General features: G+C 39.0%; 1 protein-coding gene across 1 annotated transcript; it reads left to right on the top strand.

Moving 5' to 3' along the window:
- Window positions 1–687: 687 nt before the first annotated feature.
- Window positions 688–19895, top strand: COQ2 (coenzyme Q2, polyprenyltransferase; the record flags this gene model as incomplete). The annotated part of the gene is made up of 7 exons (XM_079919063.1): window positions 688–1021; window positions 5348–5514; window positions 9739–9860; window positions 11386–11471; window positions 13127–13260; window positions 16413–16601; window positions 18669–19895. 7 exons carry the CDS (start codon window positions 688–690, stop codon window positions 18831–18833), a joined length of 1197 nt encoding a protein of 398 aa, XP_079775189.1. The 3' UTR covers window positions 18834–19895.
- Between the last annotated feature and the right edge of the window lie 1077 nt (window positions 19896–20972).

The following is a 20972-nucleotide window of genomic DNA, read 5'->3' as shown; positions in this document are numbered from 1 at the left end:
CGAAATTTCCCAGGGCCTTGATCCCTCTGTCTACAACTGAACAGGCTGTGAGCTACTTTTGTAAATTTATTAAGGACCACCCCGTTGCCACCACCACGGGAGACAAGATATCACAGAATCACTGTTGAGGTTTTAAAGAAAGGTGCTGAAAGACTAACCCAATTCCCTAGAATACTAAAATTCAAATGACAGACTTGCCCATAGTCAGTCAGTAAGTGATTAAATGGGATAATACATGTAAAGTGCCTGTAACCGTGTCTGGCACAGAGCGCTATCCATTAGTTGGCTATGATTAACCCCTTCGATCAGATATTCTAGCTGCAGGCTCATAGCATCCCACACACTCGCTGCCTCTGGATTATACGAACTGCTTTGAATTGATAATCAAGTTTAAGGTTTTCACTTGTGTAATGCATGTCTGTTAACTCTGAGTACGATTTTAATGTACATTCTCGGATTTGGCCGCTTGGTGCCCTTTTAGCTTTAAAAAGGAAACACCGCAAATCAGTATTTTGGGTTCAGTAAGTTTTTCTCGGTGTTTTTGTTTTTTTTTTTCCTGTTACAACTGCTACGTATTTTGATAATAGGAACTCCTTTACCTGAAGAACTCCCTTACAGGTCAAGGTGACCACAATCCTTCCCGTTTCACGTTACTCGAAAAGCTCCGACCAACCGGTCATCCTGCTGATGTCACTGCGCATGCCTGCCTGTGACAGGACGCTCGGGAATGACGTCAGGCCCCCGCGAGTCCGCGCTCTCCGGAGCGCCATGCTGGGCGCGTCAGGCACGGGGCTCGTGCGGGCCCTGCGGGCAGGGACGCAGGTGTGGCTGTGGGGCTCGCGCGGCCGCTCCCTCACCTTGCCGCACGCGGCTCGTGGGCTGCACGCGGGAGACTGGCGGCCCTCAGCCGGGCGGGGACCGCTCGAGCGGCGGCCGAGCCTGCCTGCGGCGGCGATCGTGAACTCGGCGCCCCGCCCTCTGCAGCCCTACCTGCGCCTCATGAGGTTGGACAAGCCCATAGGTGAGTGTGGACGGATGTGGCGGTCCGGGGGCTGCGGGCGCAGTGGAAGTGAAGTCCGAAAGCCGGGGCTTGGCCGCCAGGTGCCGAATACCGTCAAGACACCCGAACAGGGCTATCTCCGAGGTAACCGGCCGGCTGTCAAGCCTCTCTGAATCCTGAGCACGTGAGCTGGGCAAAAAATTCGCTCATTCCACAGTCCGTGTTTAAGTAGTGAATCGAGCAGAAATTCCGTACCCGTATCTCTGCATTTGCGCAGATTTACAGTGTGGAAACACTTCTACGTTCATTATGTTTCATCCTTCCCATAATCCCAGAGCAAGTAATTGAGACGATAAAGACGCTGAGGAAATTAAGGCTCTTTGGCAGAGCCAGACCAGATGATGCTGAGTTTTTTTTGCTCTTTGCCCTGCACCATCCGTCACACAAAGATTTAATTCATTTGGATGCTGCGGGTACAGCATTTATGGACTACTTATCAGCTCACAGTCGCCTCCTAAGGGAGGATTTTGCTGAACTTCCTATTTAAATTCACCTTTCTCCTCAGTCTCTCTTTACCCCCCATTTTTCTTCATAGCATTCGCCACTAGCCGTATGCATTTATTGGTTGATACACTTCTCCAGTACAGTATAAGCTCCACTTATATGGGACTTTTATATCTAGTGTCTAGAACAGCCTAGCGGTAGTATTGAATGAATTAAGTCCTACAGCATTGCGTAGCCTTAGGGCTAGAAAGAGCTATGAAAACTTTGTACTTTAAAAGAACTCCCAGTCTAGTTTAAAAAGACAGAGTATTGTGTGAGTTGGAGAAGATTCGGTTAATAGTATTATGTATGTTAAGAAGATACAAGCCTGCTTGCTTTGGTTCTAAATAAGGTGACTGCAGGGTTTTTCAGACAACTTATGAATAGTACTATCAGAATTCATTCAGCAGACATTTTTTGAGCCCTTACTGTATGCCAGGAACAATAAATTGACAGTAGTAGAATTCCAGGTTCAATACTTCTTTACTTAAATTCTTCTTTTGTGGGGTAATTTTATGTTTTTTGTTTTATTTTGTTGAATTTTGATCTTGTTAAAAAGTGGGTTTCGTTGTTTTTCAGAAAGGATTACAACTTCCTACAACCATGTCACAAACTACATTATTTCAGGAGGTTTCAGCAGGTAGCACTCTTTCCACTAAATTGGTGGTATAACTGGTTTTACCACGTTTATGGCTGAAACTGCATTTATGTTTTCTTGAAGACAATGTGTAATTAGTGAATGAATCTTAGACTCAGTTTACACAAGCTCTTTGGTCTGCCCATCACCTCTCAGAATGCTTACTCACTTTATAATCTCCCAGAGAGTTTTTACTTTTTCTATAATAAGTATATCTTTCTGAAACCTATTGTATCCTCCCACCTCTGCATCTTTCTTCATGGGAGAGAACAGAATGAAAGTGTCATAGGGGAGACCAGAAAATGTTGGTGAGAATCAGGAGGGCAAAAGAACAATAAGAACTCATGGGTGTTTAGAGCTTTAGGTATCCAGAGTGATAGCCTGGAGCCAGACTGCTTGGGTTTGAATCCAGCTCTGCCATGTTTTTGCCTGTGTGGCCCTGGGCAAATTACTGTCTCTATGCTTCAGTTTCTGTGTTTGTTAAATGGGTATAATAGAAGTTGTGCCTATCTCATAGGTTTGTTGTGAGAATCAAAACTATTGTAGGACAGCACCTGGCACAGAGTAAGCACTATGAATTTGTTATTGTTTTCATTATCACCATTATTAATATTGTCTTATAACAACTCTAAGAGGTAGATGATGTTCTTTCCCCTCTTTTGTAGATGAGGAGCGCTGAGGCTTCAAGTTTAATATACTTTAGTGTCTAGTGTCACTTACTAGGAGCAGCCATTGAACCTTCACTGCAGGAACCCTCCTCATCTATAGGGGTGCCCTGCAGATTCCTATCAGTGAATACGGTACCTAAAATGCAGACTTACAGCCAAGGAAATTTTGACACTGACACAAAATGCTATAGGTGGTTACACATCTTTCTCTTTAGAATTCTTTTTTAAATGGAGCCTTCATTTCTACTTGTACCAGGAAAATGCCTGTGAAGTAGTGATCTTTTTTTTCTGTCAGGGCAGGATCAGCTAGCTACTCCTCTGTCCCTCTGAGCTATACTGATAGGTCCAGGGAAAAGGAAGTGGTTAAACCCATTGTGTTTTAACCTCTTCGTGCATCTGTTTCCTCATCTGTAAAATAGGAATAATAATAGTGCCTACTTTATAAGGGTGTCTTTGAGGATTAAATGAGTTTGTATATATAAAGCATTTAGAACACTGCTTGACATTTCACAAACATTTAGAAAATGGCATTGTTGTTATTGTTTTAGATGGGACACACTGAATATGAGTCTGCCCAGGACAACCTGAATTCAGGTCTAGACTGGTCATTTCTGATTTTTAGCCTCTCCTTGTCTTGCCTTTTCTGTGTGTTTAAGCCCCTTTTGGAAAAGACTTCCTGAGTTTTTCCTACTCCATCCCCCGTTAACTTGGGTGGCATTGTTTTATGCCTTTATAGCATCGTGTACTTTCCCTGTTGTTGAATTGATCTATTTCAGTGTTATTTATTTAACCGTGTTTCTTCCTTTTGCTTTATAAGCTGTGTGAAGGCAGAAATCAGCCCTCACTTAGTCACCATTGTATTCCCAGTTCCTGGAACAACTCTGGTACAAAATATGTGCTTTATAAATATTTGCAAATGAATAAAGCTTAAATTTAATGAAGCTTAAACATAATCATAATGACTTTATCATTTGACCATTTTTGTACAGGATCTGATTTTTCTTTAGCCACATGTCCTATTTATTCCACTTTTTGAGGAGGAAGAAATTATCCTCTACCCTTCTAAGTTAAGTCTAAGAATTAAGTTGACATGAGACAGATTAATAGGAAAAAATCAAACAAAAATTTAGTAGCATGTGTGGGTGAGAGAGACCCAGGAAGACTGAGTAACTCATCAAAATGGCCAAAATACCCTCACCTTAAATATCTTCAGCTAAAGACACAGCAGGATATTGGGGGTAGTGGTTTGGGAATTAAAAGGGGAGGAAGGTAATTCACTGGAGATAGAAAAGTAAATGTTTGGTAAACGGTCGTCTCTGGTCTCTAGGCCCTATCAAGTTTCCCCACCACACCTAGCCCATATTTTTGGCAGATATCTGATGATAGGTCTACTCTGGTAACATTCTTGAAAATGTTCTTGAATCTTCTGTTTCTTAAAAATAATTGGCCTAAATTAATCCTCATGCCAAAGGGACACATTTGTGGGGTGGCACTCTTATATTGCTAATATACACTCTTATATTACGAATAGGAAAGAAAAGCTCAGAATTTATCTAATAGGTACAATATCCAAACATTTGTTGAAAGATTTTCTTTTGAAAATAGGATATCTACTACAGGTCATGTGTGAAGGCTCCTATCCCTACAATTTATTTGGTTTTAGCTTAATTTCATCTAGTTTATGGGCTGAGTACCAAGAACTAATCCCATTTGTGCATGTAGTAGCAAAATATTTTTTAAAAAAAACAGTAGGTTAATCCTTCTTTCCCCCCCAAACCATTTTATTATATTATATTAACAATAAAGAAAGTTTTATTAAAGTTTTTTGAGGAGGTAATACATGCAGATGATACAAAATTTAAAAAGGTATAAGGGTATAGAGTGAAAACTAAGTCTTCCACCCCTTTTTCCCAACCAACCAGTTTTCTTCCCCAAAGGCAACTCTCAGTATCAGTTTCTAATGTTTCCTTCCTGACATAGTTTATGAACATACATTCAAATGTATGTATTTGTTTTATATGTGTATGCATGTGCGTATACACACACACACACACACACGTATAGGAAAACTCTTCAGCTTACCCTCCATAGGAACTGGAACATTTGCAACCTCATCAGACATATATGACTATCCAGCTCCCCAGAGTATGTTGTCAGCCTTTGGGTTGTGCCAGTCTGCTAGGTGGAAAATGTTATCTCAATGTAATTTTCATGTGTATTTATCAAAGTTGAGTATCTTTTCATTGGTATAAGAGCCATTTGTATTTTCTATTATGTTTTTTGTCCATTTTTCGATCAGGCTTTTGATCTGTCTTCAGTTTCTGGGAACCCTATATATTAGGGAGAATAGTCCTCTGTTATATGAGTTGCAAGCTTATTTTCCCAGTTTTGTCATGTGTTTTTGACTTTGTGTTCCTTACTTCTTTTGGATACAGCATTTCAAACAAATGAAAACAGCTAACTTAATTTGTACTTTTTTTGTCTTTTTATTTTGCTTAGGAACCTGGCTACTGTACCTGCCATGTACTTGGAGCATTGGTCTGGCAGCTGAACCAGGTTGTTTTCCAGATTGGTACATGTTATCCCTCTTTGGCACTGGAGCTGTTCTGATGCGTGGAGCAGGCTGTACTATTAATGACATGTGGGACCAGGACTACGATAAAAAGGTAGATTCGTCCCAGAAGGGAACAGAGAGGCTCCTCTCAATTCTGCAGAGTAAGATGGTGGCATCACTTTTGAATGCCACATAAAGCAACAGGATCATTTAGCGTCCTCACTGAAATCCAGCGTAAGAAGTGCCAGTATCAGTTGAATAGCTGGTGTTGCAAAGTGCGGTGTGCTTCCTTTCTCAACAGAGGAGCGGCCATGGGGGCAAGGTGTGTACATCATTTTTACAAAACGAATTAGAATTTGGAAGGCCAGAGAAAGGATGTTGGGAGTGAAGGTGAAAATTCCATTCTGAACCTTTGGGTGTCTAAAAGAACTGTCATCCCTTCCTTTGAGATATATGTTGGAGCCATAACTATTCGTATGTAAATCAGATCTTAATTTAAATGAATCAAGGCAGCCCTATTAGCATTTGCTATAATTATTTCTTTTAAAAACATAATTTTATTTTTTTCTCCTTAGAAAAGTAATACATGTTTATTCTGAAAAATTCAGACAGTACAAAAATAGAAAGGATAGAAAATGTAAGTCTTCCTTATCACCTCCCCCAAGCCCCCAGAAAAAAACTTCATTTAAAGTTTGATACATCATATGTCTCTAGATTATTTTCTATGCATGTTCTAATGCATGTGTGTAATTATTTCTTTGTTCTTCAATAGACCATTATTTTCTCAAGGGAATGGTCTGTCTTGTTTGCCTTTTATTCCAGCAGCCATACTATAACAAGTATAAAATCATTAAATGCTTGAGTAAATAATCAAGTAAACGTTCAATTTATAAGAAATCCAGGGTGTATTATGTGAAGTAAATAATCATGTGACACTCACATAAAGTGAATAATCTTCCCTGGTTTGCCTTTCATATAAGTCTTAGTTTTCCTTAAGCAAAGCACACCCATAATGATTTTTAGCTTATAGAACAGTGTCACATTAATAATTTTTAAATTCAAAAACATTTATTGAATACCTACTATCTATGAGACACAGTGACAGGTTCTAGGATTGTGTGGATGAAAGACAACATTGCTGACTTCAGTTTAGTAGCTATCAAGAGATGGTGTCCACAGGGCACTTACTGCAGACCACCTACCTTACCTTAGCATAATGCAGAGGGTTAGAGAGAAGTTTTGATGGGGTGAGGTGGGGTAAGGTGACTTTGGAACTATGACAGACTAAGATGGCAAAAAAAGCCTGGACAGGAGGGTGAAGGTCACTCTAGGCAGAGGAAACAGTGGACACAGAGGCATGGCTGTGAGATAAAATATATTATGCTTGACAACTGCAACTATGTGGTTTGTGTGTGGCTGGAGGGTAGGATAGTGGCAGAGTGGCAGGTGATGCATGTTAAGGCATCTCTATGTCTCGCTGACCATTGGGATGCTTTGATCTATGCCAGGAGATGCGTACTTTCTTGTTTTGGGGGTTTGCACATCCTGGTCAGTTTTTCATCTGCATAACCATATTAATGAGGCTTCTGGCCAGTATCACTTCAAAATAACTATTGAACACATTTAGAGCAGCCTAATGTCAAAATCCTGGTTGTGATATTGTACTGTAAAGTTTTGCAAGATGTTACCCTTGGGGAAAACTAAATAAAGGATACATAGGATCTCTATATTTCTTATAATACAGAGATTTTTTTAAAAAAAATTGCATGTGAATCTACAATTATCTCAAAAGAAGTTTAATTAAAAAATAACATAGGGCTTCCCTGGTGGCGCACTGGTTGAGAGTCCGCCTGCCGATGCAGGGGACGCGGGTTCGTGCCCCGGTCTGGGAGGATCCCGCATGCCGCGGAGCGGCTGGGCCCGTGGGCCATGGCCGCTGAGCCTGCGCGTCCGGAGCCCGTGCTCCGCAACGGGAGAGGCCACAGCGGTGAGAGGCCCACGTACCGCAAAAAAAAAAAAATAATAAAAAAAAATAACATAATCAAACCAACCAACATTTTCTACTTCTTTAATTAACGAAATAGAGCCATTTTAGTTTTGTCTTAAGTGATTTTTATACTCACTAGATAAAAGGGAACTGATTAGATATCTTACATCTCCCCTGTGCCATTTTTCTCTGATTAGAGGAATCTACAGTCTGTGGTGACATACAACAAAGCACTTAAATGAGTATTGTATAGCTATGGTTTTGCTAACATGAATTTTAAAATGTTATGAGCATCTCTTTTACAGAATGGGTTAAAAACCTTGGTCAAATTGTAATGCTTACCTTACATTTTCTTAAAGACAGTATGTTTATGGCTGAGGGTTTTGCTTAATATGTTAGATGACTAAGTAAATTGTTAATACATTAAGTGGTAAGTGAATTGCTATTAGGTTATTTGGGTTAACTGTGTTTTGTTGATGATGTATGTAATCTGCTAGTCATGCGATAAACATTAGGTCCAATAAACATTGAAATTATATCAATGCACAGGTATTAATGATTTGGTTTTGTAAGCTGTGAGCATTCTAGTTTCATAAAAGCCACACAGAATATGTTTTTTGATCATCATATTGCATCGTTTTTATTCTTTTGATGGAGTGCTTGTTTTTCACCTCTTGAGTTTAGGCAGGCAATTACCATTGTACTGGAGGGGCAGTGTAATTTTGTGGTTAGTACTGTGGTTGGTGGGACTGGACTGACTGTGCTACCTTAGTATCTGTGACCTTGGAAAGTTACTGAGCCACTCTGCCTCAGTTTCCTAAAACTTAGAAATGGCAAGAACTTGTGAGTGGCTAAAAGAGAGTTGTTACAAGGATTCAATGATGTGATGCATATATAGCTCTTAGATTATTAGCATTCAAATACTGGCAGGAATAATCATAATATCCTAAATCAAATACAAGAACATAAATATTATTCCCACTTGAAGCTACAGGGACCAAATCAAGGATGAGATATCCAGTTCTGGCACTAAGCAAGATGAGTCATTACAGTTTTTGACAAACTGTTTTATTGCACAGTGAAGCATGCTATAAATTGGGTCAGCAAATTTCTTCTGTAAAGGACCAGATAGTAAATATTTTAGGCTTTGTGGGCCACGCAATCTTTGTTGCAACTACTGCACTCTGTTACAGTGTGAAAGCAGCCACATACAATATGTAAAAAAATGGGTGTGTCTCTTTCAATAAAATTTTATTTGTGGACACTGAAATTTGAATTTCTTATTTTCATGTGGCACAATACATTACTATTTCTTTGTTTATTTTCAACCACCAAAAAAAGTAAAAACCATTGTTAGCTCATGGTTCCAACCAAAAACAGACAGAAAGCTGGATTTGGCTCACAGGCCATAGTTTGCTAAACCCTTGCTATAAATCATACAAAAATATGTTATATTAATTATAGTTAACATTTATTGCATCAGGCATTGCATTCACTCTGTAAGGTACGTGCTATTATTACGTCTCCCTCTCTTTCTGTTTTTCCTTAAATAGGTAAATAACCTAAGCCTGAGGGAGGTCAAGTAACTTGCCAGAATTCACACAGCCAATAAGTGATGGAATTGAATTCAAATGCTAGGCTCTCTAATCCCAGATCCTGAGTTCTTAACTTCCAGCAATGCTGAAAATTTTTGTTATGCTCTTTATTTGTGGTTGAATTTAGAATAATCACATTTCATGATCTCTTGGAAGGAAAAGAACAATATATATTATTTGTTCACATAATTGCTCTACCTATATTCTTACAGTGAGTTTGCCCTTTATATATGGGTGTAGTTAATATAAGATTACAGCCCCATTCCTACGTAGACTGGCAAAAGCACTCCCACTTTCAAACTCAGATAATCTGTCTTCTTTCTTCATGTCTGATATCTGATTGCAGTGCTTCCCATACTCAAAGCATTTACATGATATCAGCCTTATCTAACATGCTCTGCACTTTCTTCTTTCCTGAGAATTCTTATTATTTTTGTCCCTCTTTGCTCCATGGAAATTGAACATATACTTGCTAAGCTGGATAGGTAATAGTTAGATTACGAAATTGCTTTGTTTTGTTTGTTTGGAGATGGGGATAGGAGATGGAAAGAAAGAGGAATGAATGTTGGGAATTTTTAGTTCTTTTCAATGCTATTTTAAATAGAAGTTTTGATTCATGGTAGTACTTCCAATGTTCACCTTTTATTCATATTTCTGCCTTAGTACTTACCATGGGCCAGTCTCTTGAGTAAATGTTTAAGTAAATGATTGAGCTATTCCCCGATGCTAAGGTATCTGTTTTTATGTTGTTAAGGTTACAAGAACAGCAAGTCGCCCAATAGCTGCTGGAGACATTTCAACTTTTCAATCCTTTGTTTTTCTTGGGGGACAGCTGACCTTGGCACTGGGTGTTCTTCTGTGTCTGAATTACTACAGGTACAGTATATGTGTTTTTCATAATCATGTAAAAAGTCTTTCCTTTGACATAGAAGTACATATAAAATAAAATAGAAATATCTGTATTACAAAGTTGTTTATTACCTAATCAAGCATCTGTAAAGTTAGCAATGTAAGTAAGTCACCACACAATGTAAAGTCAAGAATGCTTTCAGCCAAAGGAATGAAGAGATCAGTGTTTCGTTTATTCTGCACCACCTCCAGTACTTGCACTATGTGTTCCCTAAAGGACTCAAGACACTTTTCCTAGGTTTTCTAGGTGCATGCGTGGGAGTGTGTGTATATACCCATATGTATAATTTTATTTATCCTGGTAGTATCTCTGAAGCGTTAGAGGCAGAAGTGATTATGCTTACTTTGCAAAAAGAGGAACTGGGTCTTTCCCAGAGTCATATTCCTAATCAATGACAGAAGAAAAAAGAACTCATTCTTATACTTCTTAAACAGAGACAAAATTAGACATTTGTGTACCAGATGGCTGCTTACATAGTGCTTCAATAAGACAAAAAGAGGAGTTCAGCAAATAAGCATATTTTATAGAGACTAGACTTAATTGTATATCTTGTTCTGATAGCTTCAGTCAAGTGAAAACACTTTGAAAGGTTATTCCTGGAGGGGTAGTGTTAAGTGAGCTGTGAACTTCCTAAAAACATCTTATCTGACTGTCGTCCTTTCATAGGTACTTTGTGACCTTATCCTCTTCTAGAGAAGTAACCCCTTGTGCATATAGGGAGAGATATCTTGACTCTAATTCTCTGTTAGGACATCTCAGTTTACTAGCTATCTTAATGTTTGAAAGCAAAATTTAGGCAGCAGCACATGGGGAGTATTATGTTGGATACTGGGGCCAGATGCCTTAGGTTTGCTTCCTGGCCCTGCTACTGACTAGCTGTATAACAATTGGCAAATTACTTTCTCTCTTTGACTTTAGTTTTTTCATCTGCAAAAAACCAAGTAGAATAAAACTACCTGCCTCGTAAGGTTGTGATGAAGGTTATAATGACTTAACATATGTAGAGCAGTTAAAACAGTCCTAATACATGAAAGCAATATATGTGTTAGCTATTCTTATTTTGTTTCATTGTTTGTAACACTTAAGATATTTTCTAATCACCCTTTATGTTAATTAAAGTCCAGGAATAAACGTCTAGGAAGAGAATTTTACAAAAAATACAATTTAGATAAATCATTTCCTCATTAGTGTTGCTATTGTTGTCTTATTTACCTTTTTTTTTTTTTTTTTTTTTTGGTGATACGAGGGCCTCTCACTGTTGTGGCCTCTCCTGTTGCGGAGCATGGGCTCCGGATGCGCAGGCTCAGTGGCCATGGCTCACGGGCCCAGCCACGCCGCGGCATGTGGGATCCTCCCGGACCAGGGCACGAACCCATGTCCCCTGCATCGGCAGGCGGACTCTCAACCACTGCGCCACCAGGGAAGCCCCTTATTTACCGATTTTTAAGAGATGGTGATATTAATCTTTTTCATGTTTTTTCTTGATTTCAGTATAGCTCTTGGAGCAGCATCCCTACTTCTTGTCATCACCTACCCGCTAATGAAGAGAATTACATACTGGCCTCAATTAGCCTTGGGTGAGCTTGAAATAACTATAAGTATTTCCTTCGATACCCTCAAGCTATACTTTTATATATAATATCAACCAATGCATGTGTGTGTGTGGGGTGTGTGTGTGTGTGTGTGTGTGTGTGTGTGTGTGTGTGTGTGTGTGTGTGATGTGGCAGAGATAAAATGTTAAGTCAGTCATGAAATTTTCCAAACCAGGAATAGATTTTCATGTTTTAATGGAGGGCAATTAGCTATTTTTATTGGCTAAAAAATCTTGGACATCTGCTAAGATTATCATCATTATTATTTTCTGAAATGCTCTTAAAAATCTAGGTATGTCATGAAGAAAGAAAATTAGCCCCTTGACTTCACCGCTGTCTTTAGGTAGTTGATCTAGATGCCCTGAAGATTTTGGGGATTGGAATAGAAAGCACTCTGAGGCAGGAGAACAAGAGTTGAAGTGTGTGATAGCTTAGCTCCCTTTCTGGGAAGCCTTTCTTAAACTTACCAGAAGAAAGTTAGCCAGTCCCTCCTGGGCTCCCATAGCACTCTAATGTGACACTTACTCGTTTCAACAGCAGTAATTCAACAGGAAGATATTGAGAGCCTACCCTCTCTTCCCATTAATAAATTGTAAACACCTAGAAGATAAAGCATTCTTTATATATGGATGGTGCAGCATCTAACATGGTGCTTGGCACATCACAGGTATTCAATAAATATTTGTTGGCAGATAGAGGAAGATAGGTAGGTAAGTCGAAACCTATTGCAAAAATATCTACTCCTAGACTTTTCTGTTCTATTCCTAGAATAGAGTATTAAGAAAACTAGTATTTTTACTTTAAATATTTATTGAAACCCTGACTTTTACTTTGTGCTAGGAATCACACCAGGTACTAGGAAAATAAACATGACTGAAACACATTCATCATCTTGAAGGAGCAAGTCCCTCAGATACCTCAAAGTCAGTGGGTCCCAAACACCTCAGAAACCCTTTTTCTCCTCCTCATTGCCTGTTTCCACTTAGAATCCCTCCTCCTCAGTTGATGAAGTACCTCTCCTCTGTGGCCCCACAGAGCATGCATGTCAATGTACCTGAGGGACTTGCAGGTGGAGATGTCTAGCAGGCAATTCAGTTTCTAGTCTGAAGCTGAGGAAAGTGATTAGGCTTACACATAGATATTTAGGAGTTGTCACCATGTGGAGTTTGTTTACAGTCCTCAGAGAGGGTGGACTTGAAGAACAAGTGTTCCTGTCTAACTGTTGTTTCTGTAACTTAAAGGGGAAATAGAGCAATAATGGAAAAAACACAGGAGTTTGACTCAGATAGGTCTAAGTTCAAACTCTAGCATCTAATACTATTTATCATTGGTGCCAGTCGTCATACTAGGTAGGATAAATGTTGTTCTCATGAAACCTCCTATTTATCAGGGAGATATTCTTCTTTCTGTTAGCTCTGTTATTTTAATTGTTATTTAACCTTTCTGGTTCTGTTTTCCTTTTTTGTAAAATGTAGCTAATAACTACCACATGAGAGACTTGAGAAAATTTAAGGGAGAAAACAGCATACACAGAGCCTAATACATAGAAGCATTTAATACATGCTGATGCCTCTCTCCTTCCCTTTGGAATTCTAAAGTACATTTAGACTTTTCTCCTCTTTCTGTTTCACTAATTATAGGGTTGACTTTTAATTGGGGAGCATTACTTGGATGGTCTGCTGTCAAGGGCTCCTGTGATCCATCTGTTTGCCTTCCTCTTTATTTTTCTGGAATTATGTGGACTCTAATATACGATACTATCTATGCTCATCAGGTAAAGAAATATTCTTTTTCATAACTTTGGCTTAACTTATCATTTTTTAAGAACTTTAAAAATAAGTACTAAATTAAAGGGAAAGTTTTTTTTCTTTAGGCTTTTAAAAAAAATTGAAGTAACATTATATGTGTCATGTGTACAACATTATATTTCGACTTCTGTATACACTACAGCATACTCAGCATCAAAAGTTTAGTTTCCATCCATCACCATACCATTGACCCCCTTTACCCATTTTGCCCTCACCCTTCCCCTTTCCCCTCTGGTTACCACTAATCTATTCTGTGTATCTATGTGTTAGTTTTATTTTGTTTGTTCGTTTATTTCTCTCTTTCTTTTAATATTCCACACATAAGTGAAATCATAGTGGTATTTGTCTTTTTCTGTCTGACTTACTTTACTTAGCATAATACCCTCAAGATCCATCTATGTTGTTGCAGTTGGCAAGATTTTATCTTCTTATGGCTGAGTAGTATTCCACTGTATGTATATACCACATGTTTATCCATCCATCTGTTGATGGGCACTCACATTGTTTCCATATCTTGGCTTGTAAATAACACTGCAGTGAACATTGGGGTACATATATATCTTTTTGAATTAGTGTCTTTTTCTTCAGGTAAATATCCAGAAGTGGAATAGCTGAACCATATGGTAGTTCTATTCTTAACTTTTTGAGGAATCTCCTTACTGTTTTTCCGTATTTATATTCCCACCAACAGTGCACAAGGGCTCCTCTTTCTCCACATCCTTGTCAACACTAGTTATATTCCTGTCTTTTAGATAGCCATTCTAACAAGCATGAGATGATATCTCATCGTGGTTTTGGTTCGCATTTCCCTATTAATTAGTGATGTTGAACATCTTTTCACGTGCCTATTGGCCATCTGTATGTCTTCCTTAGAAAATTTCTTCAGGGCATTCTATTCATATCCTCTGCCCATTTTTTAATTGGGTTATTTGTTTTTTGGTTGATGAGTTCTTTATATATTCTGGATATTAACACCTTACCGGATATATGATTTGCCAGTATCTTCTCCCATGTGGTAGATTGTCTTTTCATTTTATTGATGGTTTCCTTTGCTGTGCAGAAGCTTTTTAGTTTGTTGTAGGCTCATTTATTTATTTCTGCTTTTGTTTCCCTTACCTGCAGAGACATATCCAGAAAGATATTGCTAAGACTGATGTCAGGGAGTGTACTGCCTATGTTTTCTTCTGGGAATTTTGTGGTTTCAAGTCTTACATTCAAGTCTTTAATCCTTTTTTTTTTTTTTGTGGTACACGGGCTTCTCACTGCTGTGGCCTCTCCTGTTGCGGAGCACAGGCTCCGGATGCACAGGCCCAGCGGCCATGGCCCATGGGCCCAGCCGCTCCACGGCATGTGGGATCCTCCCGGACCGGGGCACGAACCTGCGTCCCCTGCATCGGCAGGCGGACTCCCAACCACTGCGCCACCAGGGAAGCCCCTTTAATCCATTTTGAGTTAATTTTTATGTATGGTATAAGATAGTGGTCTAGTTTCATTTTTTGCATGTGGCTGTCCAGTTTTCCCAGCACTGTTTGTTGAAGAGACTGTCCTTTTTCCATTTTATGTTCTTTGCTCCTTTGTTGTAAATTAATTGTTCATATATGGGTGGGCTTATTTCTGGGCTCTCATTTCTGTTTCCAATGATCTGTGTGTGTCTGTTTTTCTGCCAATACCATGCTGTTTTGATAACGATAGCTTTGTAGTATAATTTGAAATCAGGAAGTATGATACCTCCAGCTTTGTTGTTTTTTCTCAAGATTGCTTTGGCTTTTCAGGGTCTTTTGTGGTTCCATACAAATTTTAGGATTTTTTTGTTCTATTCCTGTGAAAAATGTTGTTGGTATTTTGATAGGGATTGTATTGAATCTGTAGATTGCTTTAGGCAGTATGGATATTTTAATAATTTTAATTCTTCAAGTCCATGAGCACGGAATATCTTTCCATTTCTGTGTGTCTTCTTCATTTCTTTTAACAATGTCTCATAGTTTTCAGAGTACAGGTCTTTCACCTCCATGGTTAAATTTATTCCTAGGTATTTTGCTGTTGTTGTTGTGATTGTAAATGAGATTATTTTCTTAATTTCTCTCTCTTTGAGCTCACTATTAGTATATAGAAACACAACAGATTTTTGTATATTGATCTTGTACCCTACAGCTTTACTTTATGTGTTTATAATTTCTAATAGGTTTTTGGTGGCCACTTTAGGGTTTTCTGTATATAAAACCATGTCACCTGCAAATAGTGATTGTTTTTCTTCTTCCTTTACAATTTGGGTGTCTTTTATTTCTTTTTCTTGCCTAATTGCTCTAGCTGAGAATTCCAATACTATGTTGAATGAAAGTGGCAAGAGTGGGCATCCTCATCTTGTTTCTGATCTTAGAAGGACAGCTTTCAGTTTTTCACCATTGAGTATGTTTGCTTTGCGTTTGTCATATATGGCCTTTATTATGTTGAGGTACATTCCCTCTGTACCCACTTTGCATGCAGCCTCTGATGTCACATGACTGTGATTACAACATTATATGGAAATGCTTACAAATAAAGTTGCTGGAGGAGACCAGTCAGCCAGATGTGAGTGTATCATCAGGACCTAGCTCTACTTAAACAGGAAGGATTTGATGGGAGAGGCAAGGAATAAACTGAGCCAGAAGTGAAATCTGAATGGATGTGGTTAGGTGGCAAGTGAGCATTTTTCCACATGTGTGATTTTAGCAAGATTGAAACTAAAATGTATAGGAAATTATTGAGATTTGAAAACTCAAGTAAAGAAGAGCTATGTGAAGAATTAGAGTCTGACTTCTAATTTATTAGTAAAAGTATAGTTGAAAGTCAGTATAGGGTCGTAAAAGTACGACGATATGTAGAAATAGGTCTGGAAGATAATTTTAGCAGTAACATTTAACTTTGATTTGGCCTGCACATTCATTTTTGATCAACTGTTTCTGAGTTACTGTCATGTTCTTTAAAAGACAGTTTCTCCTGGAATTAGATGGTAGTGATGGTTGCACAACCTTGTGAATATACTAAAACCACTGAATTACATACTTCAAAATGGTAAACTTTATATGTGAATTAAATCTCAGTAAAATCCAGGCAATTTCTTACTGCTTTCTCATGTTAGGACAAGAGAGATGATGCTCTGATCGGGCTTAAGTCCACGGCACTGCTGTTCCGTGAAGATACCAAGCAGTGGCTCAGTGGCTTCACTGTGGCGATGCTGGGGGCACTGAGCCTGGTGGGAGTGAACATTGGTCAAACTGTGCCCTACTACACTGCTCTGGCTGCTGTAGGGGCCCATCTGGCTCACCAGGTTTGATCTTTTCCATATCTTTCCCTCTTTTTTCTTTGGTGTAAATTATAGAAATTATTTAAACAGGGCTTCCCTGGTGGCGCAGTGGTTGAGAGTCTGCCTGCCGAGGCAGGGGACATGGGTTCGTGCCCCGGTCCAGGAAGATCCCACATGCCGCGGAGCAGCTGGGCCTGTGAGCCATGGCCGCTGAGCCTGCGCGTCCGGAGCCTGTGCTCCGCAACGGGAGAGGCCCACATACCGCAAAAAAAAAAAAAAAAAAACCACTCCCCCCGCAAAAAGAAAACTATTTAAACAAAATGCCCTTTGTGTTTACCAAGCAAGTTAATTCCTTAAACAACTACTTGGCTTGTACTGCCTTGAACTGCCCTTTCCCTGCCCCAATATGTCATATAAGAAAGCTAGCTGTATTATTTTAGAGAAATAATGTAAACCTAAACCTAGATATTTTTTTCCTTCTAATTTTCCTAGAATTATTTCTGATGTGTGTCTAGAGAAATTTGAGCAATGTCTTAAGGTTGTGGGTTGAGTTGAATTACTCTGAAAGCAAACTGGTCAACACAAATGTATTGTTTAAATGTGGGCATCTATTGATGGTTAGCAAACTAATCATTCATATGTTTGAGTCACACTGGCACAGGGACCAAGGCAAGATAAGACACAAAATGGGAAGATGTCAGAGTTCTGCCTACACAGTAGGAAACTGCCAGGATGTTCACCCAGCACCTCAGCCCCACTTGTTTATATGGCAGGTCTACATCACTGACTTCTGTAAAATGAATGAACTAAGTAGAATTTAATTAAATAGGTTGCTTGTAAATGGACTGTATTTTTGCATCAGTATTACTGTTATTTTCTTTGGACAAAATCGAGAAGATGCTAGTAAGCCTGTATTTAGATGATCTATTTTATACAGATCGGTGCATGTGTAAGCAGGACTTGCATAACATGGTATGAAGGAAACTAAAATCTGATGTCCATAAAGTAAACCACATACTATATCACCTTCATTGTTTTCCTCACCAGGAAAGCTAAAAGGTTTGAATTAGTGATTCTCCACATTTCACCATTTTCCTCTTCAGAATTTCTCAGCATCTCCTTTTGGTCATTACTCAGCTCCACGGGAGTTGTTATCATCAGTTAATTGTCTGGTTAGGATAATGGATGTTTAGCAATATTTAAGCGCCTGGATATTAGCAGAGGAAGGCAAAAATTATGGGGATAATCACAAATATAGGAAATATTTGGAACCCACTTTATATTCTGAATTGCCTTTGTGGTCCTCTGCCTAGTCCTTGACACAGTACTTTAACATGGACATAGTCTTCTAGTATTTGGAGAAAGGAAATCATGATAATTTTAAGCCTGCGGGTCACATAATAAAGAATAGTTGAGGGCTTCCGATGCTTAAGTCCAGGGAAGCGTAAAATAGGGACATGAGACTTTCTCAATATATTTGCAGGACAACTGTGGAGAAAAGAGAGTATGTTTGGTCACTACCTGCAGATCTAGGATTTTAGGTGCCCTTCTCTATGTGGGGATGGGAGGGAGATTTTAACATGTATGGGGGTATTTTGGGGTATCATAAATAGACTGGGGAGGGACCACTACAGGCATTTAGTGAGCGAGGGCCAGGTACATTAAATATCTCTTGATGCAGTAGACAGCCCTGCACGGTAGAGAGTTGTCCTGTCCAAATGTAACTTGTTCCTCTGTTGAGAAACATTGCTCTGAAGAATAGAGCTAAACTGGAGGGTAGGAGTTATAGAGAGCAGATTTTAGATCAATCAGTTTAAGGAAGAATTTTCAAAATAGAATTAACAATAGCATGCGTTGCCTCTCAGAGTGTTCGTGCACCCGTCAAGTGCAAGTTTTTAGCTTAGATGATATCCATTGAGAGATATGGTAGATTTTTTCTGCGTTGGAAAACAATCTGGGGTACATTAAAGGCTTCCCATTGCTTAAAATTCTATAACAAAGTGCTGTTATCTTCTTCATATTGATGTGTTTATTTGTGATGCCTAGAAGTCCATACTGAGTTCTAACATGGCATGTATTCTTTTCTTATAGATTTACACTCTGGACATCCACAGACCTGAGGATTGTTGGGATAAATTCACCTCCAACCGAACAATAGGACTAATAATTTTTTTAGGAATTGTCCTTGGGAATTTGTGGAAAGAAAAGGAGACAGATAAAACAAAGAAAAATATAGATAATAGAGTAGAAAATTAGCAAATTAAGTTTATCTGGGGATTTTTAAAACAAACTTTTACAAAATACTCTCAGGTCTTATTACCACATAACTAGATTTGAATAACAGTCTTACAATATATTAATGAATTACAAACCAGTAGATGAAGTTGTAGAGCATTTTTGCCTGGATTTTAGTTCAACTATGTACTAGTCAAATTCTTCCCCATCACAGAAACCAGGAACTCTTCAGGATTTGCGATCACCTGGAGTATTTAAGTTATAATTCTCATCTGCAGTTACAGGAATTACATGAGTTTTGGCACTTTAGAAAAAAACTTGATGTGTGTCTCATCTAAATGACTGTCTTTGTAGGAAAATGGACTCTCTTTTTAGGGCAAAATAAAAGCTGCTACAGGAAGTTGAGGCTTATTGTTCTTTGCGTTGACCTTTACTTACTGCCAAAAGCTGTAATTCAGGAAACCGTTCTGTTTTTTATATTTTAGGAGAATTTAAATCAGTAAATAAATTTTTTTACCTGTTGTACCTGTACATTCTGCTGTTTGTTACCAACCCTGACATTTATTTGAGAGGTCTCTGTATACAACCATAGTGACCAGAATGGGCAGACAGTCACTAATGATGATTTTAATTTCTATTTATTTATTTTTTATCTCAGGTGATTGTAATTGATAGGATAGCAGTATGTTGGCTAGGTGTAGTAACTATTTTTTCCTTACCCCCTTCAGAATATTCTCAACACAGCAGCCACAATGATTTTCTTAAAACCTCTATAAGGTCATGTCATTCTTCTTAGAACCCTCCAGGATCTTCCCAGGTCACTCAGTACAAGCTAAAAGTCTTGTCACCTGCTAAGCCCACCATGATCTGGCCTTGTCTGTGGCTCCTCCACTCACACCCCTCTGCAGCCCTGCTGGCCTCCACACTGCGCCTCAACAGGCTGGACAGACTCAACCGAGGGCCTTTACATGTACAATTTCCTTTGCCTACAGTGCTCTCCTTGAATTATGTCTTAGTCCTTCACTGCAGGTCTTTTCCTAAATGTCACCTTCTCAAAGAGGCTTTTCTTAGCCATTGTTTCTAAAATTTCATTTACAGGGGCTTCCCTGGTGGTACAGTGGTTAGGAATCCGCCTGCCAATGCAGGGGACACGGGTTCCAGCCCTGGTCCGGGAAGATCCCACATGCTGCGGGGCAACTAAGCCCGTGCACCACAACTACTGAGCCTGCACTCTAGAGCCCGGGAGCCACAACTACTAAGCCTGCACTCTAGAGCCCGCGAGCCATAACTACTGAAGCCCACGCGCCTAGAGCCTGTGCTCTGCAACAAGAGAAGCCACCGCAATGAGAAGCCCGTGCACCGTCACGAAGAGTAGCTCCCACTCGCCGCAACTAGAGAAAGCCCACTTGCAGCAACGAAGACCCAATGCAGCCCAAAATAAATAAATTTTAAAAAATAAATAAAATATATTGAAAAAATTCATTTACAGATACTACCTACACTACCTATATTATTGGGGGTTTTTTTTCTCTTCACAACTTATGACTCTCAACCTAAAATATGTCTTACTTGATTTAAGTGGCTGTCATGAACAGTCGGGTGTAGTGTGTTTACTGCTGCCCACAATGGAGATGGGTTATGGGCAGCAGTAAACACAAAATTGCTTAATGATGGTAGTGAGGATGATGTGATGCAGCTGACACACTTACACATGCCAGGCACGGATAAATGAGCATAGGAAAATGTATTTAACTGCTTATTCGGCAAACACTAAACCACTGAGTGTGAGTGTTTAGACTTCAGACAGTAGTAGCAGCTGTAATTGTACTCTGCTATAGCAGCAATGAGTTGAAGAGGAGAAGAAATAGAAACTTTGTACCCTATTTTTAGGGAAATACATTTGGTCACTATTTTATCTAATCCTGACACTGTACCAGGACACATAAAATTTAAATCTTTGTTGATTTCTGTTTTCTTACAAATATCATCCAATCCCACCCCCCCCGAAAAGATTTACTTAGCAAAATTTACACAATTTTTCTAGAAAATATAGTAATAATAAAAAATAGGGAGTTTAAACAGATGGGGGATATCTTCAACAATGAATGAAGTGAGAACCAGGAAAAAAAATTGGGCTTAGAAAAGGGTTATGCCTCTTAA

This window comes from Stenella coeruleoalba, assembly GCF_951394435.1.
Source record: "Stenella coeruleoalba genome assembly, chromosome: 4".
NCBI classification, from domain to species: domain Eukaryota; kingdom Metazoa; phylum Chordata; class Mammalia; order Artiodactyla; family Delphinidae; genus Stenella; species Stenella coeruleoalba.
Note: the sequence above shows the minus strand (reverse complement) of the source record. Positions and strands in the feature narration are given on the sequence as shown.